Raw genomic sequence first — 21,312 nt, 5'->3', positions numbered from 1 at the left:
AAGCTCTACTCCACTACGAGGGTTTTAGACAGTAGTTCTCATGAGTGCTTTGGTTGGTGTGGAATCTTTTTTTTCTATAAGGCCGTGTTCCGCGGACGAGAGTAGTCCGTGGTATACCGGGCTGGATTCCTGTTCAGAGCAGGAGCGCACGGCGTCATTGGTTGCTATGATGCCGTGTGCTTCATGCCGCCGCTGCACTACAGTAATACACTCGTATAGTGTATTACTGTAGTGCAGCGGCGACCTGAAGCGCACAGCGTCATAGCAACCAGTGACGCTGTGCGCTCCTGCTCTGAACAGGAATCTAGCCCGGCATACCAAGGACCGCTCTCGGCCACGGAACGCGGCCGTGTGCATTCGGCCTAAGGCTGTTTTAACATCTGTGATTTTGCTGTCCGGTTTTGAGATCTGGCATGGGATCTCAACACCACAGCAATAATAATTGCAACTGGCTGCATCTGTTCAGAACGGATCCGGTTGTATTGTATGAAAAATGAATAATCCGGATATGGCACTAAAACCATTGCAGGTTAATGGGCACCGAATCTGTGGGGGGGCTTTGTGTCCGAAAAAAACGTATCTGGCACCATTGACTTGCATGGTTTTTGGTGCCGGATCCAGCATGTTCAGTTTCCCTTGCTGCACACAAAAATGCTGCCTGCAGCGGTTTTGAGTCTGGCATGGGAATGCAACAAACTGGCATGGGAATGCAACAAACTGGAACGAAATGCATTCTGGAGCACTCCGTACTGGTTTGTTCAGTTTTGTCCACATTGACAATGAATGGGCACAAAACTGGAGAGATGTTCTGCGGTTTTAAGACCCCATGCTGGATCTCCAAACTGCACAGCACAACGCAGATGTGAAAGTAGCCTTATTTTCAATGATTTCGTTCAAAATTAACCAGATTTTTATATTTATTTCTTTGTACCTCTCCTTTACAGTTATATGGGCATTGGGCTATCCACACAGGGTGTCAATCTGAACAGACTCCCAGGTAAGGCCTGTACCGTGACACTTCTTTGTTTGAGTAGCTGGTACTCTGCAAGCAGATCATGACTGAAACTTCTAAAATATGAATTTCTATTTCTTGGTGCTATGTAACATGTTGCTCAGACATAAAATGGCACTCAGAATAGTACTGAGTATTCAGTGTAATGTTCCGGCACAGAGGGAATTTCAAACAGAGGTCTTGAAAATATAAGCAGTAAAATGATAAATCCCTGGCTTTAATGATCTTATTTTAGCATGTTAAGGCCTCTTTCACACGACCGTATGGCTTTTTCAGTGTTTTGCGGTCCGTTTTTCACGGATAGGTTGGTCCGTTTGTCCTGTTTTTCCGTTCTGTTTTTCCGTTCCTTTTTTTCCATATGGCATATACGGTAATTACAGTAATTGAGCTGGGCATAAAATTTTCAATAGATGGTTCCGCAAGAACGGATGCGGAATACGTACGAATGCATCTCCGTATGTGTTCCGTTTTTTTTTGTGTGTTTTTTTATTTTTTTGCGGACCCGTTGACTTGAATGGAGCCACGGAATGTGATTTGCGGGCAATAATAGGCCATGTTCTATCTTTGAACGGAAATACAGAAATGGAATGCATATGAAATACGGTACATTCAGTTTTTTTTGCAGAAGCATTGAAATAAATGGTTCCGTATACGGAATGCAAAAAACTGCCCATAAACGGGGGAAAAAAAACGGTCGCGTGAAAGAGGCCTAATTCAGTTCTCTTTTGAGTTAAGTTATGTGGTCTGCACTTACACAGTACCACAGTGTTGGCACGTGTGCAGTACAGTCATGTTGCCGTTGTCTGCAGAAGGAAACGCATACTGTGCGTTATACCAGTAGATCCTCTTTGTTATTGGGAAGTATTAAAGACGTTGTCCAATAGGATAGGTCATCAATATCAGATGGGCAGGGTTCCAATACCTGGCACCCCTGCCAATCAGCTGGTTGAAGAGAAGGCTTGCGCCGTGCCAGCGCTGCCTTTTCTTCATTGTTTACATGCTCGCTGTCGCAGCAGCAGTGGGTAGTTGTAATTCAAGAAGCCATTCCATTTATTTTAATGGGACAGCTCGTACCTGTTCAAGTGGCTTACTTGTAGTTACACCTGCCCACCGCTGTTGCGACGGCGAGCAGGTAAACGGTGAAGAGAAGGCAGCGATGGCACGGCACGCACCTTCTCTTCAACCAGTTGATCGGCAGGGGTGTCGGACCCCCGCCGATCCGATATTGATGGCCTATCCTGAGGATAGGTCATCAATAAAAATAACTTTGACATCGCCTTTGATCAAATTTTTTGTTGTTGTGGTGTTTTTTTTTATTTTATTTTTTTGTTTGTTGTTTTTTATTATTTATTAATTAATTTTTTGCTTTCCGCATTGGCAACAAAAAGGTTGGGATAAACATTCTTATGGATATCACGGAGATGATGGACATTCGTTTTGCTCCTCTGGAACTGGCCAGCCATATGGCCCGACTTTTACAACTGGCGATGTCATTGGATGCTGTGTTAACCTGATCGACAATACATGCTTCTATACAAAAAATGGCCACAGCCTAGGTAATAAACTGTTACGTTTGTGCTACGTGTGATATAGGAAGATAATTTTAGGAGGCCTGTGAATAGAAACCATTCAGTGACTTCTAATGTCAGTCTTCAGAGGAAGAATGCTCTCATTATGCCACCATCCATCCAATCCCTCATTCTTTGACTGTAAACCTGTGTGTATTCAGGGCAGATCTCGACACTGCTCTGACTATTGGCTGCGTTAGAGGGCGGTGGTATTTATATTTTCCAGGGGATTTTGCAGGAGCCACAAGGAAGGATTCATATAATTCAGGCTTGCAAATGATATTTGCGAAAGTCATTGTTGATATGCTAATATATGCTATAAAAGAACGTACCTTACCAATGTGTTTTTATCTTTTCCTTGCACAGGTATTGCGTTCACAGATCTTCCGGTAAGCTTTATTCCCGTAAAATTCTCTAACCCTATACTAGTTGGGGTTATGTTCACTGTACCATTTCTATTTAGTTATTAAAGGTGTTGTCCAGGTTATTAAAATGTCTCCCCCCGATGCAGCAATTATAAAATAGTAAGTAATAAAATAGTCAAAAATATCTATACTCACTTATTTTATTCAGTACCGCTGCTCTAGTTCTCTGCTTTGTTTGGCTGCAGCCATGACGTGTACACTATGTGACATACACCACTGAGGCCAATGGTTGGCTGCAGCAGTGTCCGAGAGATGTGGTCACATCATGGCTGTAACCAAGAAAATGACATGGCTGCAATGATCAGAGCAGCAATGTTGGAAACTTCGAGGGATGAAATGTGTTAGTATACCTTATTTTTTATTATACTTCCTGCATTGGGGGATATTTCGGACTGCCCCCTTTAAACGAATAGGAAAACCCACAGTAAGACTACTTTCACACTCTCGTTTTGTGCGGATCTGTCATGGACTGATCCGTTCAGATAAGTCAACTTTCACACTCTCGTTTTGGCTTTCCGTTTGTGAGATCTATTCAGGGCTCTCACAAGCAGTCCAAAACGGATCAGTTTGCATTCTAATGTATTCTGAATGGAAAAGGATCCGCTCAGAATACATCAGTTCAGTCTCCATTCCTCTTTGGAGACGGACACCAAAACGCGTTTTGGTGTCCGTCTGATGAAACTGATGCCAACGGATCCGTTCTGAGTCTGACACACAATGTAAGTCCATGGGGATGGATCCGTCTTCTATGACACAATCTGGCACAATAGAAAACTGATCTGTCCTCCATTGACTTTCAATGGTGTTCAAGACTAATCCGTCTTGGGTATGTTAAAGATAATACAAACGGATCCGTTAAGAACGGATGCAGATGGTTGTATTACCTGAATGAATCCGTCCATGACTGATCCGCACAAAACTGATCCATTTGTATTATCTTTAACATAGCCAAGACGGGTCCATCTTGAACACCATTAAAGGTCAATGGAAGACGGATCAGTTTTCTATTGTCAGTGAAAACGAATCTGTCCCCATTGACTTACATCGTGTGCCAGGACGGATCCATTTGGCTCAGTTTCATCAGACGGACAACCAAACGCTGCAAGCACCGCTTTGATGTCCGTCTCCGAAGCGGAACGGAGACTGAACTGATGCATTCTAAGTGGATCCTTTTGCATTCAGAATGCATTAGAATGTAAACTGATCCGTTTTGGACCGATGGTGAGAGCCCTGAACGGATCTCGCAAACGGAAAGCCAAAACGCAAGTGTGAAAGTAGACGAAGCGTTTCCCCCGGGGAGGCAAAGTTATGGTTATGGCCAAGCAGTCAGCCCTCCAGGATGTAAACGGTGTAGCTTGCTGTGCTATTTGTGTAGCTCTTGGTCACTGCTATGGGATTTACAGAAACAGCGAAAAGTCGGCCGCTCACATATTTACCCTGCGCTTACTTTTGTTGTTCCCACCTCTGCCAGGAATGACCGACATGGGACAACCCATTTAAGCACTATAGCCCACATTTATTATGAAACTTGCACCTTGTTTGCCATGTGGCACTTTTATTAACCATTTGTGCCGTGAATATGGAGTAAAAAGTTAGCATGGCTTGATGCCTGACCAGGATGTAGACACTTGTACTAATTGCGACTTGAAAACGTCACATTCTTTTGCGCAGTCTGATTCTGGTAAGGGAGGTGGTGTGAAACTTGAAGCAACTTTTTCAAAGATGCGACAAACTTATCACCTGCAACCTTGTTAAATTTGTCACAAATAATGGCAACATTGCCTCCATCCAAAATGACTTAAAGGGAACCTGTCACCAGGATTTTGGCCATAGAGCTGGGGACATGGGCTGCTAGATGGCCGCTAGCACATCCGCAATACCCAGTCCCCATAGCTCTGTGCTTTTATTGTGTTAAAAAAACGTTTTGATCCATATGCAAATGAACCTCATATGTGTCCTGTATCCGGAGATGAGTCCAGCGGAAAGGAGCCCAGCACCGCCCCGCGTCCTCCGAATCTCCTCCTTGCTGGCTGACGTCACAGAGCTGGAGCGCCGAAACCTCGCGCCGCGCGAGCTAGCGCGTGCGTAGTTCATTCCCTGTGCTGATGCCAGCACAGGGAATGAACATGATGCCGACACTGTGCATGTGCTAGCTCGCGCATCGCGAGATTTCGGCGCTCCAGCTCTGTGACGTCAGCCAGCAAGGAGGAGATTCGGAGCACGCGGGTGGTGCTGGGCTCCTTTCCGCTGGACTCATCTCCGGATACAGGACACATATGAGGTTCATTTGCATATGTATCAAAACGGTTTTTTAACACAATAAAAGCACAGAGAGCTATGGGGACTGGGTATTGCAGATGTGCTAGCGGCCATCTAGCAGCCCATGTCCCCAGCTCTATGGCCAAAATCCTGGTGACAGGTTCCCTTTAAAAAACAGATCACATGATAAATTCCTAACTGTGTACTTATCCTAAATTGTTTGGTAGTGGAAATGTTTTTGCATCTTTAAGGTGTAGGCAGGTGGATTGCGCAAAATGAATTTACTTTGTGAAAAAGTATATTTGTAGCTTTATTCCTTTTTGAGCAAGTTTCTAGAGCTACAGAATGTTAGCACCATGTAATTAACAGATTAAAAATCACATGTAGGTATGTCTGCACAATAGGGCACAAGCAAGGAAAAGAGTCACCTGCTATTTTAGATCAACCAAAAAATAGCCGGTCTTAATAAATGACCTCCATAATTTTATGTGCGGTGGCCACATCACCAATTGATCTGGAGTTGTATTGGCACCCTCCTTTACTGAATCTCTTTGAAATGTAGAGTATGGCGCCCACATCTAAACAAATTTTGTCTTTTTATTCAGCCCAACCTGTATCCAACAGTTGGACTGCAGACTCCTGGAGAAGTGGTTGATGCAAATTTTGGGCAGAGTCCTTTTGTTTTTGACATAGAAGACTACATCCGAGAGTGGAGAACTAAAATTCAGGCGCAGATTGAGAGGTTCCCTGTTGCTGGTGATTGGCAGTCTATAATACAGAGGTAAGGAGTTTGGATATTGCTGACCTGATGTTCATTCCCTTCAGTTTTGACTGCTTTGTGTCTGTGATCACTTGGCGCAAGGTTATGATAAGTGACGCCAGCTTACCGACAGTTCCAGAGAAACTGAGGAAGGCTTTTGTCTTATCAGAGGCTCAAACTTCTATTGATGTGTCCCTCCTACATGCTTTACCTTGCTTTTCCACTGTTTATGAGCACAAGCTTTCCTGGAAATCAGTAGGAAAGAATATTGTATGAGCACAAGCTTTCCTGGAAATCAGTAGGAAAGAATATTGTATGAGCACAAGCTTTGTTTCTACGCAAGCTATCAAATATAAATCTTTTAATTAGCTCCTTCTAAGATTCCACCACATCCAATATTCCCTTACACGAATGGTGCAGTTGGTTCGTGATATAGTTCACTCCTACCTGAGTTTCTCCCAGGGTCTGTTCCTTCGAAGGTCCAGCTGTGGTAAAAGCTCCAATGGCTTGGCTCAATCACAGAGTCCTTAAGAGGCAGTTTAGTTCTTTCTTTCAGATGGAAGCGTGCCCCAGTGCCTCCTCAGGGAGGAAGAGAAGAGTTACTTCTCTAAATAACCTTTTGCGCCGCAATCTGCGACTGATATATGTCAAAAGTGGCGTATATCTGTTTGTAGATGACCCCACAGTTTTTTATGCCGTTTTTGAGCCAAGTACAGTATTTGTTTCAGCAGGATGGAGAATCTACTCTTGGCTTTGGCAAAAAAAAACTAAACCTTAGTGCTGTATTACACCAACAGATTATCTGACCAATTTCTGTCCAATCAGACCGATAGTTGGTGTGTATAACTGCCATGTGAGCAATGATTGGTCAGATAATCCATTGGTGCCCTCAGCCCTTAGTTACAGAAAAGGAAAGGCTGCCGAGCAGCAGTGTTGTAAAAAGGCCATTTCTCTGTACTCGTGTTCTAATAGTGCTCCTGTCTTACTCCTATTTAGGATGGTGTCTTCTTATCTTGTACATCATGGCTACTGTTCCACAGCAGAGGCTTTTGCCAAGTCTACAGACCAGACTGTGCAGGAAGAACTGGCCTCCATTAAAAACAGACAGAGTAAGATGTGTATTGCTTTAAGACAGTAGCATGCTTCTTGCTTTTACACAAGGCCATAGCACAAGTACAGATCTGTGTTCAGTATTCCTGCGTGCACACATGATCAGGCTATATCTGCATTTTACCTGGAGAATCAGCCATATTGTATTATGGGCTCCTGTGATGTGACTGACATCGTACAATAGACAGCAGTACATTCATCAGAAAGACAGATATTTATTAAAGAGGACGTTTCACCACTTTATATTTTATTAAATCAATACCTCAGGCTGTAGCTTATGATTAGGAGTAGAGATGAGCGAACTTCTGTTTTAAGTTCGGCGTCTAAAGTTCGGGTTTGGATTAGCGGAGAATCCCGATCTGGAACCGGATATGGATTCCGACTTCCGTTGTGGTCCGTGGTAGCGGAATCAATAATCGGCCATTTTCGATTCCGCTACCACGGACCACAACGGAAGTCGGAATCCATATCCGGTTCCAGATCGGGATTCTCCGCTAATCCAAACCCGAACTTTAGACGCCGAACTTAAAACAGAGGTTCGCTCATCTCTAATTAGGAGATGTCACCTTGGTATTTTATTTGATGATCCGCTCCTCCATTGCAGTGCTGTGCCCCCGCTTCGTTTTGGGGCCCTGTATGCTAATCAATAGCCATTGGTACAGGGAGGAGGCGACGGCTGTGTTTCTCAGGGGGCGTCTCCTTCTCCCTGGCTGTGAGCTGTCCAATCAGCCTCAGGGAAGGAACTGCCATGCGCGAGCTCGCGCACTGCGAGATTACGGTGATCTGACTTCGTGAGCAAGGAGGAGATTGCTGGTTACAGGCGGTGCTGGGCTCCTTCACAGGGGGACGTGGCTGGGCTCCAGAACGCTTAGTACAGCCCCTTTTGGTTCCTTACCAGGCTGATTTACACATATATACATATATATATATATATATATGAAAAACAGTGGCAGCACCGTCCCTGGTATAAAATAGTGGGTGCAACTGGCCCAAAATGGATTAAAGCCAATCCAATAAATACAAAATAGGAAAAGGATGGGCAGCACTCCGAGAAATAAAAATAGCAAAAAAACTTTATTTACCCCAATGGAGCATGCGATGTTTCGGCTCTAAACAGGAGCCTTCCTCAAGCCTTGAGGAAGGCTCCTGTTTAGAGCCGAAATGTTGCATGCTCCATTGGGGTAAATATCTTTTTTTTTTTTTTTTGCTATTTTTATTTCTCGGAGTGCTGCCCATTCTTTTCCTATATATATATATATATATATATATATATATATATATATATATGTTTTACACTCAATAAAACCACTCATATGGGACAGGTATATTGCGGACATGCTAGCGGCATCTGCATCTCTATAGGGTAAAAAGAGGTGACGGAATCCCTTTAATTAAACAAACAAAAAAATGCATGAAAGGTCCTCTTTAACTAGGCTTTGTTCCCGGTCCGAATACAAAAAAGTTAAGTGTATCATGCTATATGTCATGCTACTGTGGCACTGTTGGTATTTTCTGTATTTGTCTGTAAATTGACTTATTATGTGCTTATTTAAAAGGGATTCAGAAATTGGTGCTGGCAGGAAGAATGGGCGAAGCTATTGAAACCACACAGCAGTTATACCCCAACCTGCTAGAAAGGAACCCTAATCTTTTCTTTACCTTAAAGTGAGTGTCCATTGCATTCTGTAATCTATATCTCTTAACTAGGGTTGTATGTATGTTACAACTGCACTGTTTTCCATGGGCTCTGTCAGCTATTACAGGTCTGCTCCGTACACTTACTGTGTAACGCCTGTCATGTCCAATGGACAAGAGTGATGATTCACAAGGAAGGGAGACTACCCCTTTAAATCATTATGGCTTAAAGGGGTTTTCCAGAAGTAGAATACTGATGACCTATCTGCACGATAGGTCTTCAATATGAGAGTGGTGGCGGTCTGCCAATCAGCTGTTTAATGAGGTCACAGCGCTCTGGTGAGTGCTCTCAGCAAACGATGCACAGCTCTGTATGTTTTATAGTGGCTGTGCAGACCAGGCGCGTTCACTGTAATAAACGTGATGTCACGGTCTAAGGGCTCATTCACATGGCCGTTGTTCAGACGATGCTCGCACATTGCGGACTCGCTCTGTGCGAGCTGCAATATGTGCACCCCACATCACAGTTGCGGACCCATTAACTTGAATGGGGCCGCAATCTGGAATGTCGGTGCGGAACGGAGGCACGGAAGCACTACGAAGTGCTTCCGTGGCATTTCTGTCCGTGCCTCTGCACCACAAAAAAAATAGAACATGTTCTATATTTTTTTTTCGGCGCTGACAGATCATGGACCCATTCAAGTTAAATGGGTTTGAATCCATTGCGGCAGCTGCACGGATGGTGCCCGTGCATTGGGGACTGCAAATTGCGGCCCCAAATGCACGGAACGGCCAAACAACGGCTGTGTGAATGAGCCCTTGGGAAGAGACAGCTGTGCTCGCCTCTTCCAACCGCTGATGGACAGAGGTGCTGGGAGTCTGACCTTGACCGATCTGATATTCATGAACTATCCTGAGGATTGGTCATTACTCTCTTTATGGAAAAATCACTTTAATTTAAGTTCCTAACACAGACCGTATGTGATCACGGCACGCATTAAATGGGTTTCACATGTAAATGACATTAGCCAAGTGACCAGCTAAAACCAAATCCCAAAGCACACTGAACCTGTGTGAAAAAATTTGGAGAGCGGGACTTGTTGATATAAAGCCGACAGCTAGGACCTTAAAAATTTCTGACAACTGTATGACTACTGACTAGGTGACAACACTGTTTTTTCCACCATGGCCACGTTTCATCGAGGCTGTCGTAAAGTCAGTTATTTTGTTTATTTTGGACCACAAGAATATGGACCGGAGTCAAATCTGAAACCCAAGAATGGTCGTTTAGTCATAATGTTGTGTTCGTGTATTGATGTATGCTCCGTCATGAAATAATTTTCTTTTCAGAGTTAGGCAATTCATAGAAATGGTGAATGGAACAGACAGTGAAGTGAGATGCCTGGGAGGTCGCAGTCCTAAGTCACAAGACAGTTATTCAGGTAGGCCATTGGGAGATCCAGTAATAAGGCTATGCACAAACAACTTCACAAAGACTTCCTGTGGACTGCAGATGGACTTTTACCAAAAGAGATGCCTCTGTTTAATGCTCTCTCTCGATCTCTCTCGATCTCTCTCGATCTCTCTCTCTCTCTCTCTCTCTCTCTCTCTCTCTCTCTCTCTCTCTCTCTCTCTGCAATTTGCTGTCGGGCACATGCACTGCTCTTTGGTAATAGGAAAGCAAAATAATTCTGAATGCAGCTTTGTCTGAAGTCCTTGGAAATGTCCTTGGAAAAACTGCATGAATCATATTAAAATATTTTTTGCTACCACTTTATTGTGATTGTGGTAAAAGGTTTAAAAAAATCAGTCAATAAATTCCTAGAAATCATGGTGGATCTCTACTTTGCTTTTAAAATGGCTGCCAGCGACCTGTCCTAAAATATGAGGACTGGTTACCACCTCTTACAGAGCTGCCTGTGGAGGACTTACTACACACTACACTGCTGTACAATAGATGGTAATGATGTGATCCTGCCTACGCTATGTCCTCATGGCTGAGCAGCCTGACAGGAACACTAACCAATATGTAGTATATGCAAATGCAAGAGTGTAGTGAGGCCTCGCCATGCTAGGCAGTTCTGCACCTGGTGGCAACTGCTCCTGCTCTCATCCTAGGACAGTTTGTTGGTGGCCATTTTAAATAATTCCCAAAGAACTCTTTTAAGGGTTCACCATAAGTTCAGTCTATGTGCTGGATATCTCTTATACTGTATTAAGCCTTATGTACACAACCATTTCCGTACTGCATTGTGCAAACTACGGATCGACTAAATATAGATACCTTCCATGTGCAATCTGCATTTTTCTCATACCTGTCACTAGAACTGAATATTTTCATCCACAATACAGACAAGAATAGGACATGCGGGCAGCATGGGTATGATATCCGTGGGCTGTCCGTTTTTTTTGTTTTTTTTCTCTGCAGACCCATGAAATGAATGGGTCTGTGTGCAAGATGCAAAAAAATGCGGATTGGACGTGGATGCAAAACACTGTTGTGTGCGTGAGCCCTTACCCCCTGTATACAGCACTTACAGCCTTCTCTTTCTCTCCTCAGGTTCGGATAGCAATTGCAGTAATGGTGTAATATCAAACAAAAGCCACCAGTCCCACAGTCGTAGTAAACACCAGCCTTCCAGCCTTAATGTAACAGAACTGAACAGTATAAACATGACTATGTCACAGCAAATTAACAGCTACACCAGGTACGGCGCTCATGCTTCGAGTAAGCAGTCTATCTGATGGCAAGCGTCTCCCGAGATCTGTCAGCTTGAATCTGTGCAGCGACGGCAGAGCAGCCTGCCCTGTGACTCGTCTCTCACTGCGGCAAGGAGAACCATAATGATCGTGCCGTTACAGCTCCGGCTGAGGCTCCCAGTGAGAGTGCTGACATTAGTCTGATACAGCAGGTCCATTACAAACCCACAGATACTTCATTAACCATTGTAAATCTGTTCACACAAATCAAACGCTGCCCATGGTGCCTGTCTGACAGATAATATACGTGTTCTGTTTGCTTTTTATGTACACGCAGCCATTTAGATTTCTACTAATCTTTGGTTAATAGGAAGTTTTTTCTCCGACAAAAAAATAATTCTATAATATTGTAGCATTTTTTTTCACATTAATCTTTATTGAATCAAATCTAAAATTGCAGCCATTTTATACTTAATAAAAAAAAATCCCTTTTCCACGATTCATCGTTTTTTTTTGTTTTTTTTTTGGTATACATTATAAAAAATCAATAGAATATGTTTATCAACCCAAATCCCCACCTCCCTTCTAATACATTCAGTCTAACAACTCGCCCTCCCCCCCAAAAAAGGAACATTATTAAATTGGGGGGATCTTTGTGCTGTTTTTTTTTCACAGGAAATTGAACATTTTACCATTCTTTCCCACATTTCAACTGAAGGGGCTATTTGTTTAATCCAGTCCCTCATTACACATCTCCTTGCCTTGAACAATAGTTTCCCTACGATCTCTTGTCCCCTTGCCATCATTATTTTTGCTTACATTACATATATCAGCACACACATTACAAAACTATGGAGGATCTCAATATTATATAATCCCATTATTTGAGTCAACACCTCTCCCCAGAATTTTTGTATGTACCGACATTTCCATAACGTATGGACATCGTCTACTCCTTCTCTCCGCATTTGATACATTTAACTACCTTATTTTTATAGTATTGTATCAATTTAGTGTGGGACAGGTACACAACAAAAAATTGTAGCATTTATCACAAATAGCTGAAAATGATGCAAACCGATATCTATTAACAGAACCAATTCTTGTACTGCTGTAGATGAAATTATTTTATTTGCCTCTATGGCCACACAGGAGACCAGAAGGTAGATCTGATAGCCAGACATTGAGACAGATTTACCAAACCTGTAGATGGTGTAAGTGTAGACAGGCTGTCTAGACCTGCACCAGATTTATCAGGTTACAGTTATAGTTGCTAGAATTCTGGAGAAGGGTTATTGATCATTTTCCCCTAAAATGAGGAAAATTTGCTTCTACCTTCCCATGGATCAACTTTGCAGGATATCAGGCTGAACCATATGATATGTCTTCTTTCAGCCTTACAGACTGTTACTATCGCAGCGGCTCAGGCTGGATGATACATGTGGTGCAGGGATACTTTTGTCTAACTCTATACCAACTATTGGTTGGCTTACTATGAGACCAAATTTTGTGTCCCTTAGTCCCCATTCACATGACCGTATTTTTGGTTGGCATTTTTTGTGGATTGGATGCGGACCCTTTCATTTCAGTGGGTCCTCGAAAATGCGGACAGCACTCTGTGTGCTGTCCGCATCCATGTGTCCGTCCCGCGGCCCCGCAAAAGAGAGAGAATATGGACGTCACCCATATTTTTTGCAGACTGCAAAATACATACGGTCGTGTAAATGCACCCTTAGACCACACCCTGTTTACATTAAGCCACACCCCTTGCTGAGCTAGGTGCAGAGGATTTGTCAAGGATTGCCAAATTGCTCGAGTTTGTTCCAGATGTAGGCGCACGTTACAACAGTGTGTAGGTGCACTGACATCAGTAAATGCGAGCCGGAAGGGTTCGGGTTATGCTGCTTTTATCTTTCACAAAAATGAACTCAACTGGTTCACCTATGGTACCTGGGCTGGGGTTCACATGGCAAAGGCTACTTTCTTATAAGCGAAGCGGAGCCTAATGTTGTTCACCACATGGATGGTAAGTCCTGACACTGTGGTTCTGATTTATTTATATTTTTATTATATATATATATATATATATATATATATATATATATATATATATATATATATATATATATATATATATATATAATATATAATATATAATTTTTTATTTTTTTTTTATTTTTTTTTGGGGGGGGGGGGGGGGGAGTAATTAGCAAAACTGCAACGTGTGAAAATAGCCTTAATTATCAGGCAATATTGCCCCTGTAAAGTCATTTTTTCTAAATGAATATAAAAGTTACATTCGAATTGGCAAGGATTCTTGATAAGTCTTTTGCTGGCTTTGGATAACCTCATTATCAGGTCATTGATTAGATGCGGCTGTGAACCAGATCATTTCTTCATGGATCTTTTGTATTGATTTAAAGGGGTTCTCCGGGCTTTTAATATTCATGACCTATCCTCAGGATAGGTCATCAATATCAGATCGGCGGGGGTCCGACACCCGGCAACCCAGCCGATCAAGTGTATGGGAACGATCTGTCCCATTGAAATGAATGGGACGGTTAGGTGTAATAACACCTGCTCACCGCTGCAGAGGAGACGGCGGGAAGGTAAACAGTGAAGAGACGGCGCGCGCCTCCTCTTCAAACAGCTGATCGGCGGGGGTGCCGGGTGTCGGACAGGTCATCAATGTTAAAAGCCCGGAGAACCCCTTTCAAATATTTAGTGCCCTGATTCCATTGCATTTACAAGTGAACATAAGACTTTGTGAGATGATATTAAGACAAAGTATTTTTTCTCTTTCTTTTCTTTAACTTCAGTAATGATGTAGAGATGGAGACTGATCACTATTCCAACGGCTTTGCCGCCGCGTCATCTAATGGATTTCTCAATGGCAGCACAAAGCATGACAATGAATTGGAAGAATGTGACACTGAAATGGGTTTGCTCTAATACTTCTTTTCTTACAAATATTAGAAATAGATCTGACAAGGACACATAAGGTGTGTGTATGTATATAGGTACAATTGTTAATTGGAAGCAGTTCACATACTCAGTGCCTGTACGCACAGAGTACATGTGGGGCTCATACAAATTCTTCTTCACGTTGTCTATCATTTTAAGCCCATGGCTAATTTAAATATAAAGAAGGCCATACACAAGGGAATGAGGAAGAATATTTAGTATAAGCTTTTAGAATGAGACTTTAATAAATTGTAATGCTAATGGTACATATCTTAAAGCGTACCTGAGTTTAAAAAATAATAATTTGCATAATGTGTTTTTTTGTACAATCATAACTATGACGGAGCAGGTCTGTTTTGGGCTTCCCTAATGTTTTTCAGCCATATTGTTCTCTGTTGTGGGCTGCACAGATAGATACATTTCACTCAGAAGCAAAAGATGTCTCCCTTCTGCCAACACTGTATGCAGTGACCCTACTTCCTTTACTTCCCATTATGTTTGTTTTTAGCTCCGGAGCTCATAGCACAGATAAGGAGGGGGAAATCACACTTACAGAAAGGCAGGAGGCTCCTGTTGTCTTGAGAAGCAGTGTAGAAGCAGTTATTTTATCGGCTCAGGATCTCGGCTAGCTCTGACACTCCCCTACTTCCTCTCAGCCGTATTCAGAGTCTCTTACCAGTGACTGATCTTGCCTGACAACGGGCAGTGGACTGTAAGTTAAGTGGAAGTGAGGCCCCTAGTGACCATCACTATTCAGCATTTTAAGGTGGATTCGGGCATATTGTTTAAATTAAGTGATTTAGAAATTTGCTAGTTACGCCATTCTCTATAAGAAATGAAATTGTCTGAAAAGACAGTGACTTTTCCTGTTTCCAGTTAACCTATAAGCGATATGTAGACATGTTGGACTTGGTGCTGATTATTTAATGAGGCCTCCTCGCCTAAACTAGGATTTTATAAAAACCCTCATGTGGTGGAAAAAATCAGCATGGATTTTACAATGTGGTTTTTAAGCCTTGACAACTTTGCTGTTAAAAATTTCCAGTACAACTGAACTTGGCTTTATAGGCCTACTAAGTCTATATGCATTGTAGCACATTCAGCCATTGCTGTGGATTTACATCCGTATTTGCTACAGGATATTGCCAGAAAGCCTGAGGATAGTTTTATGTTTGTATATGATAGTTTCATTTCTACGGGGCCTCAAACAATGCAGTGAGCGCACAGATGTCATGAACAAACTCTATTCTTGTCCATTTTGCTCACAAGAATAGGCACTTTTTTAAAAATGGGGCCTGCAAAAAGTGTGGGATGCACACAGACCGTATCTGTACTTTGTGGATCCGCGATTAATGACAATGACGCGCATTTACAATGCGCTTTTCACAGGGACTCACAGCGGAGGGATATTAGTGTCTGGGGCGACTCCCTGGGAAGTTAGTGGCTGCCATAGGACTAGTGGACTGCAAAACGGATACAGTAGTGTGCATGCCCCCTAAAAAGGACTAATTTTCATAAAACCACTGTTGTGGTTGCAGGGGGTCCTGTTACTCGTGACTCCAGCAGTTACTTTAGCTGAAGCAAGCATTGGTTTCTCCCGGTTTACACTGTAAGGTCATGAATGATTACACAGTGCCTGTTAAAATCAATGGGCCATCCATGGATTCCTTTACTTTAACCGAGGTCATGGGTGGCATATCTCAACTTTGCACTTTATCTTTTCTCACCTTTTCCAAATAGGATCTATGGCAGTACATTGGGCAACTAGAAGTCAATTGGGGAACCCCTTTAACTCCTGGCCTAGTGTTAAGAATGCTTATTATTTTCTTGAAAGTCATATTAAGGTTGCCTTGTCTCATTCGCATAGGGCATTTTTAGGCCAGGACTAGAGAAATAGGTAGCCAATGGGCTCACATTTGCTGCTTCTGCCACCTACCGTTTTTTTTGTTTTGTGTTAATGTCTGTATAGCATTCTATTGCTGAGGAATGAACAGTCAACAGGCTCTAAAAGTTTTCTCGTTTTGGCCCATCCCATAGTGTTTGCTTCCTAGTTACCAGTAAGCTTTCAGGCATCACATTAGTGATGCCCTATTGTAACTTTCCTTCTTTCCTTTTTGACAGAGGTAGATTCAACTCAGGTAAGACGCCAACTGTGTGGAGGAAGCCAGGCTGCCGTTGAGAGGATGATATGTTTTGGGAGAGAACTACAAGCCATGAGCGAGCAACTAAGGAAAGAACGTGGAAAAAATGCAACTAACAAAAATATGCTGAAGGTATATCACTGCCTAAATAAAGATCTCTTCTCTCTGTCCTTCCACTCATGATTGAAGGTTGTACTTCTGTGATCCTCTCCATTTCAGGAGGTTTAGTTAGTCACACAGGGCTGTGTGGAGCTGATATTGATTCTGATTATTGGTAGACATTGGGTCATTTACTGTATTTTTCGCTTTATAAGACACAACTAGAGAGAGGATATAAGAAAGAAAAACATTTTCATCAGACCTCAGATCAGACCCACCAATGTTAATTATACCTTAGATCAGACTACCCCCCCTTCCAATGTTTATCAGACTGCAGATCAGACCTCAATGTTAATCAGATGTCAGATCAGTTAAAAAAATTAAAATAACTTGCCTCTTCTGCTGCAAATACGTCCTGACCCTGTAGGCAGTTGGGACACAGCAGACTGCATTGCTGACCGACCAGGGAGTGGTGAGTAAAGCCAGCACCAGTGGCGCTGTATCCATCTGTCCCACTGTACTAACAAGCACTTCCATAAGGGAAAGAGCTCATTATTATTGACTTTTTAAGATGGACTGCCATTTCCCCCCAAGTGTCTTATAATGCGTCAAATACGTTGGATCTCATAGATTTTGCAATATTGATCAGTTTACCCTATAGTGGCTACAGTATTGCTGCTTGACTAGTCTGAATAGTTTTAAAATTATTATAATAATATTATCTGATAATAGGTAATATATTGTATATTGGGAGGAAGCTGCTTTATCACTGGTGGTTTTGCTATGGTTCTCTTTGTACATGCTATAATTGTTTTATCTCCTACTAATCTACAATTCATTCTTAAATTTCTGTCTTGTACTTTTCTTCCTTTACACAGGACGCATTTAGTTTACTTGCATACTCTGACCCCTGGAGCAGCCCAGTTGGTTACCAGCTTGATCCTATACAGAGGGAACATGTGTGCTCATCTCTTAATAGTGCAATACTAGGTAAGAAGTGCTTTGTTAACAGACCAGTAAGGGCACTTTCCCACCATTTCTGGATCACTGTATTGTACCTGCTTGTACAACCTTAATTCATTGGGTTACATAGCTAGCACAACTGAAACAGACATAGCCTTCAAGTTCAACCAGGGGATGGGAGAGGATGTGAAGGGGTACAGGTAAATTTTAGAACGTTCTTTCCCTTCTTTGTTACCAAAAATGTTAAATGAAAGGGAAGATTCATCAAAAACATTCATAAAAAAAAATAAAAAAGTTTCCGATTATTGTGCACACCATATTTGTGGCATGATTTGTGACTTACTAAAAGTGTAAAAAGTGGTGAGAAAAGTGATTAGGGCTTGTGGGAGACATGTGGCCTGCCGCGACCCAACAGATTCATTATAATTCAATTAGATTTTCTGGTGATATGTGCGGAGACTGCCTCTTAATAAATCTGGCAAATCATGTTCTGCAGGGCTTTTCACTAAGATTGGCATGTGAGGCACTTTCACACTAGCAGCAGGACAGACCCGACAGACTGTTCACCCTGTCGGATCCGTCCTGCCGCTATTTCGCCGTGCCGCCGGACCGCTGCTCTGTCCTTATTGACGCATGGTGAGAGGCCGCCGGACTAAAAGTCCTGCGTATCCGACTTTTTAGTCTGGTGGCCTCTCGCCGCGCACTGCCGTGCTGCGCTGGAGCTCCGCCTCCGTCCCCATTATAGTCAATGGGGAGGGAGCGGCAGGACGGATCTGACAGAGTGAACAGCCTGTCGGATCCGTCCTGCCACAAGTGTGAAAGTAACCTTGGCTATTGCCATCGCCCATTAGACACTGCACAGATTTTGAGCACAAAGCCTGATATTTTTATGCAGTAGTCTGTCATGTCCCGGCTTTGGTCACCATAGAAACATTCTGGGAATTCTGCCAAATTCAATGCAACATTGTCTGTGTATGCGCGTTTTGAGCAGTGAGGGGGGTTGCATGTTCATCCACACAAGCAGCCATTCTTTTACCCCAGCCTTTCCTGATGACTGGAATGTGCCATATTTCCGTTCACATTTTAGAGCTTGTATCAGGAGAACATTTTTCTGCTCCATTCAGGTTTCAATGAATCTAGTCCATGAATTGCAACATGATTTGTATAAGAAATTGCCAGGTCTCCAATTAGCTTTCGGCAAATTTCAAAAGTAGCAGCTGAATCCCACTGGATTCTGCCGATTTGGCAATTTAGGCAAAATGTGTCGCTCATCTGTAGCATAAGCCATGGTGGGCTCATCATATGGACGTGTGAATGGACCCTAAAAAGCATGTCACTCACCATACGGTTAAAGGGATTGTGTCAATTCAGCAAGTGGCATTTATTATGTACTGTAGAGAAAGTTAAAGGCACTTACTAATGTATTGTGATTGTCCATATTGCCTCCTTTGCTGGCTGGATTAATTTTTCCATCACGTTATACACTGCTCGTTTCCATGGTTAGAGACCACCCTGCAATCCAGCAGCAGTGGTCATGCTTGCACACTATAGGAAAAAGCACCCGCCTCTCTGGTGGCTGGGACTTTGGGGAGCGCATGTAGGCTGGTGCTTTTTTCTGTAGTGTGCAAGCACGGCCACCACTGCTGGATTGCAGGGTGGTCGTAACCATGGAAACAAGCAGAGTATAATGTGATGGAAGAATGAATTCAGCCACCACAATACATTGGTAAGTGCCTGGTATTAACTTTCTCTACATAATAAATGCAATTTGCTGAAGTGAGGCAGGTACATAGGGGGTGGAAATTAGGAAATAATTGGTTTGCTTTGTAATAAGTTGTCTCGGACAACTGTAGCCCAATGGAGTATCTTGTTGTCAGTGGTCTGGTAAGTTCCTAACCATATTTTCTGTGTTTCATTCTACAGATATTCACAACCTGCCAAAGCAGCCTCCCCTGTCCCTGGCTTTAGAGCAAGCTGCGCAGTGTTTAGAGATGATGGCCCACTCGGGCATCGGCTCCTGCGCGTTTGCCAGGCTGAGTGATTACTTACATTAGCTATGCAGTAGAAGAAGTTGGGAGACTACATGCAGTATGGAGATACTGTAAGACACATAGACCAGCTCTAGATACTTGGAACTCGTTTGTTTCATTTATTACGTTTTGTAACAAGCACGTCCCTATCATTTGACTTTAAATAGCCTTTTTTTTTTTTATTCTTATTATTTCATTCAGTTTTAAGAGGATGTTGCTACGTAATTCTGGTTTGCCATACCAGCAATAATTTGATTTGACTATATTAATCTGTGTTAATCCTCTTACAATACGTGAGGTACAGTGGACAACAAATCGCAGGGCGACGCTAACAGCCAAGCAGCTTGCTTGCCGCAGTCCTGTGTGTTTTTTTTAATTATAATTATTTTTATTTTGGAATGCATTATAGACACTTAAATGCCGTGCTGCAAGAATCCTTGTGATTACCGGCTGCACCGTCTTTTCTTTCTTTCTTCTTTATTTGCACAGTTCATGGCCTCCAGATTGTTGCTGGTCAGACTGTATATCTTGAGCCTGCACGCACTGTGACCGAGATCACAGGACATATGTAATATCTCGTCTAGGTTGTGTGTGGCATGTCTCATGTGTAGACATCAATCTGCTTCTGTTTTCTCACAGAGGGCACCGTTAAGGATAATGACATACAGTTCAGACTGCAGAGTTTGCCATCTCTGTCATGAAACTTGAAATGCCCCAAAAGGGGTGTTGTTTTCTCTTTTTAAAGGGAGTCTATCATCAGAAAATTCACCAGGCAGAAGACCCTGTAGGTCTAGCTCCGCTAAATGTAATGATACCTTTTCACTTAATCTGGAGAAAAAAAGTACTTTTAATCCATATGCAAATGAGCAGCTATGTGCACTGAGGGCGGACCCAAGCCACTCTGTGCACCCTTCCTCCTGTGCTTCACCCTGCCAATCAAGAAGGAGAGGGAGGGGCTGGCAGAGGAAGCATTAGGAGCAAGAGTGCACAGAGTGGCTTGGGCCCGCCCTTGGTGCACTTAACTGCTCGTTTGCATATGGTTTGAAAGTACCTTTTCTCCAGAATGACGCAATGGATCGAGCTAAGTAAAAAGTATCATTACATTCAGTTAAGCTAGCCCTAGAAGGCATTGTGCCTGGTTTAACAGTGAATTTCCTGGTGATAGACTCCCTTTAATCTGCACCTCAACTCTATAGTCCCAGGATGTGTTGATACGGCCAGCTTTGACATTTGTACTTGCTACGGGCTGTGTCGTTGTTTTTTTTCCTGTTGTGTGATAAACTTTATTGTAACATGTCAGCACAGCGTGTGACGTGAAGAATTTCTCTATTCCTTCTGTAACAGGACAGCTTCTTCACACTATATAAATAGGGATTTGGTGTGTCTTTAATCATTTATTTATAGAAAAGAACCAAATATTTAGTCTTCTAGGTATCTTTAATTTCACCTTTGTACACTTTAATTTTTAAGTGCTAAAATATTGAATAAAAATGTAACTGTACTTAAATTAATCTGCCAATAAAAATTTAATTCGGAGAACACATCCTGGTGTGTTTTATTGAGTTCTTATAAGGATTACCTCATTTGAAAAAATATATAAATGCAGCAGTGGCTACTAGGAATACAGCACCCCAACAATATCGCCA

General features: G+C 42.6%; 1 protein-coding gene across 1 annotated transcript in view; it reads left to right on the top strand.

The window, feature by feature from the left end:
- RANBP9 (RAN binding protein 9) overlaps nt 1-20,510 on the top strand; it is a 58,249-nt gene extending 37,739 nt beyond the window's left edge. The window contains exons 3-14 of the mRNA XM_044293133.1: nt 945-997; nt 2,401-2,568; nt 2,947-2,969; nt 5,870-6,045; nt 7,021-7,133; nt 8,691-8,799; nt 10,120-10,211; nt 11,330-11,477; nt 14,289-14,410; nt 16,555-16,706; nt 17,552-17,663; nt 19,560-20,510. Of these exons, the coding sequence (XP_044149068.1) occupies nt 945-997; nt 2,401-2,568; nt 2,947-2,969; nt 5,870-6,045; nt 7,021-7,133; nt 8,691-8,799; nt 10,120-10,211; nt 11,330-11,477; nt 14,289-14,410; nt 16,555-16,706; nt 17,552-17,663; nt 19,560-19,690 (1,399 nt within the window). The 3' untranslated portion in view covers nt 19,691-20,510. The remainder of the gene's footprint in view (nt 1-944; nt 998-2,400; nt 2,569-2,946; nt 2,970-5,869; nt 6,046-7,020; nt 7,134-8,690; nt 8,800-10,119; nt 10,212-11,329; nt 11,478-14,288; nt 14,411-16,554; nt 16,707-17,551; nt 17,664-19,559) is intronic.
- Nucleotides 20,511-21,312: the final 802 nt, after the last annotated feature.

Source organism: Bufo gargarizans, chromosome 5, assembly GCF_014858855.1.
Source record: "Bufo gargarizans isolate SCDJY-AF-19 chromosome 5, ASM1485885v1, whole genome shotgun sequence".
Classification (NCBI taxonomy): Eukaryota; Metazoa; Chordata; class Amphibia; order Anura; family Bufonidae; genus Bufo; species Bufo gargarizans.
This window is presented reverse-complemented; position numbering and strand designations above follow the sequence as displayed.